The sequence below is a fragment of the Schistocerca piceifrons genome, chromosome 4 (assembly GCF_021461385.2).
Source record: "Schistocerca piceifrons isolate TAMUIC-IGC-003096 chromosome 4, iqSchPice1.1, whole genome shotgun sequence".
NCBI lineage: Eukaryota > Metazoa > Arthropoda > Insecta > Orthoptera > Acrididae > Schistocerca > Schistocerca piceifrons.
The window spans coordinates 489,375,292-489,378,603 of record NC_060141.1 but is presented as its reverse complement, the minus strand read 5'-3'; the positions used below and the strand labels follow the sequence as shown (position 1 = coordinate 489,378,603).

Here is a 3,312-nt window from a genome sequence, read left to right as displayed (position 1 = left end):
CTACCTTCAACAACAATAATAGAAACGTTATGTTGATGCAGTTTGTAGGAAGGACAGCCTTTACTGTATGCCTGTTCTAAATAACAGCAGTATTTAAAACGACTAAACTACTGTACTAAATGTACCACAACATAAGAAAATAGTATTGCAATTACTGTTCTGCTAACTTACATTCCCCACAGATGAGTAGCATTTCCACCTTCACTTCGTTGGTGTACATTCTACTCACACATCTCTTCAACTGACGATGGTTGACGGAATGACGGGCGTACATTCTACTTATGTTTACATTTGTTCTCTGTCAACGTCAGCACGTGAACGTGTTCCATTATCCCGAGTACCTGCACTAAACGCTGGAGGCGTGAACGTCAATGTTGTGTCGTGTATTCAATAACGTTGTGTTTCAGTGAATAGTACACTGTGATACGTTTTTGAATAGGTCTTCAGGAGAGGAAATGAATTACCGAATAAAAAATACAGGATGTCATTTAAAAAGTCCTACCTCTGTTCATATCTTTGTAAAAACCAAAGCTACAACGAAGGCAATCATGCTGATTGATGTGTCCCTGACGGCTAAAGAACATTTGCTTGAAACATTTTGTAGCTTGCATCTGGATAGCCAGTTATTTAGGGTGGCGAAGATAAATGGGACACCCTACGCATACAACACCGACTCTGCACTTCTATCTCTTCAAACAACTTAACACAACTTTTTATAGGATATACATCACATTATAATATATTGTTTCTTAAAATCAGGTATTAAATGATGAGTAAGATTTTACTTCTTTAACCCTTCTCATCACTGTTAAATAAACGCTTTGTTGAAGTTATTATGAATTCTTTACTTTTGGCTTGTCATATGTAAACATTATTACTCATTATGTGCTACAACCATAAATAAGTGTTCATGAAGTATGCCTGACACTTGATGCCCAAAACAACATAAAACGTTATTCTATAATAATTCGCATAGTATCAACATGTGAAATACTGGGAACATTTTACAAAACAGAAGATAAATATGTCTTCTTTGATTAACATCAGTGCCATGTACACATTAGAACTAAAATACAACTGTCAACAGATAATTTTTGATTGTCATACACAACAAGTTTTCTAGGTGAAAATCAAGAAATTTATATTTCATTGAATAAAAGAAGTTTGGTATGTAAATGGGAATCGGCAGTCGTATGACAAACTGTGTGCGTGACGTCCTCCCAGATACCTGTCACTTTGTCTGCCTGATTAACATTTACATCCAGCGGCGCTGCTGTTCTGCTGCTTGCTCGCGTCTGAGAGTCCGAACTGGACGAGGATGACGACGTAGGTGGTGACGGTAGCTGTGAAGCTCCTCAGCAGAGACAGGTCGAGCGTGAAGAACCCTGCTGCACTGTAGCGCAGCCGACTGCGCGCCATCTGCTCTCCGAAGAGCTGCAGCTCGTCTTGACAGCCGCTTCTAGCAGGCAGCGGTAACAGCAGAAGTTTCTGGACCAGTCGCTGTGTGCGGGAGGTTTCTTGCACAACCATGTCACTGCTGTAGGCTGTGGTGAGCAGACGCCCTACCATGAGTCCAATCCAAAGAGAGAACATGATGATGACTTGACCTCTCGGTATTCCAGGCCACACGGGCTTCAGATCTAAGTAGACGACAATACTAATATAAATGTACGTCACTGTGCTCACGAAACAGCTGACAACTTCTACGAGATTTTGTACTCCGTAAGCCGCATTGACGGCTTTACCCATTTCGACAAGAAGGCAATATACTTTGCGCAAATTTCGCAGCTGGCTCGCGTCTTCCTCCGTTACCATTATCTGATTGCAGCTGTGTACAACGTTTCTGGGTCCGTTGACAAGTCTTTGAGCTTCAGAGTGCAGTGAAGCGAAAGACTTCCTGACGAATAATTTATCGTCACACTGTAGGTCTTTCTTTTCCGGGGTTTTACTTACGAGTTTCGAAATATTAATGTCGAGTTCTCCTTCTGCATCTCTGGTAGACAGGAAGAATAATTGCAGAATATACCTGTTCAGTCTTGACAACCTCATTTTTAATGCCATATTGAGAAAAAGGTATTGTAAAATAGTGACGTTACTCATGAAATGCATGACACAAATAGGTAACAGAAAAGAAAATTTCATAGTAGGTAACATAAGCCAGGTGAGGTGACCAAACAAAACCACTGAATAAAAGGTGACTGCTACAACACTCCATACCAAACGAGTTGCGAGACGTAAATATTCTGACCCATCGTCTTCATACAAAAATGCATCAACTGAAATAATTTTTATGCAGAAACTTTCGATGTGTCTTTGTTTTAAAGTAGAGCTGCGAAGAATACACGTTAAAGCTGCAGCAGCAGCGAAGAAAATGTTACACGCGTCCGAGTACTTCGCGAGATTCTCCACAGTTTTATAACTCTCTGGTAAGCGCACCAGAAAAGTATAAAGGGCAGAGAAAAGGGTCAGTAGACCGAGCAATATACAATAGAGTCGCGCCTTGATTGTCACCGCTATTTTTGCGTGCTTCTTGTCAAATGAAACTGGACATGTACCGAACACTTTACACAGAAAGCAGAAGTACCGAATTTCTGTATAGCGCTTCCATAGTCCATCCATCATTACACAGACTTTACTCCAACTGATCAGATCACCGAGTGTGAGTTCCCAATAGGGTGAGTCGAAGACGTTACCGACAGTAATATTCGTAATGGAAATTCATCGATCCGCTCGTAGCCCTTGTTAACTTTCACGAAGAACATTAATTCACTTACGATATTTCAATGTCTGTGTTATTCCGAATTACAGTGCAAAAGGAACTTTGAACAGGTACTACTCTATCGCATTTATCCGACGACATCGGGCAAGCGACTTTTAAGTAAAATGTCACAGTATATACATAATGGATGTACGACTGTAGGTAGTAGACACGTGGCTGATGACATATGCAAGTATGTGTTTGACCGTGACTCTTGCTGTGTAGGTATGTGGTAAGGCGACCGCTGTCGGTAAGAGCGAAATCATTGTTCGTGTCCCGGTCTGGCACAAGTTTTCACTGTCGCCGTTACGTTATACAGTTGATGGTAGTCCATATTCGCAACTGCGAATATATTTCATGTATTAATTCTCTTGATTATTTCTCGAAAAAAAGTTATCCAGGAAACTTCAAGATAATTACCTTTCCCTCACGAACGTCTTACACACTGCAGCCTCTCGGTTGTTAATACCGCGACTATTACATTGTCGTTCATGTATTCCTAAATGATTTGGTACAGGACGTGTCATGTTGAAAGGGACAAAATAACTAAATTT

The 3,312-nt window shown here is 40.7% G+C and overlaps 1 protein-coding gene across 1 annotated transcript; it reads right to left on the bottom strand.

Annotated features, from left to right (window-relative positions):
• Positions 1-1,248: 1,248 nt before the first annotated feature.
• Positions 1,249-1,815, bottom strand: LOC124795940 (putative gustatory receptor 28b). Its single transcript, XM_047260021.1, has one exon. The coding sequence runs from the start codon at positions 1,813-1,815 to the stop codon at positions 1,249-1,251; it is 567 nt and encodes a 188-aa protein (XP_047115977.1).
• Positions 1,816-3,312: the final 1,497 nt, after the last annotated feature.

Excerpts from the sequence above, each read along its gene's own strand:
- LOC124795940 (XM_047260021.1), bottom strand. The coding sequence starts at position 1,815 with ATGGTAACGGAGGAAGACGCGAGCCAGCTGCGAAATTTGCGCAAAGTA.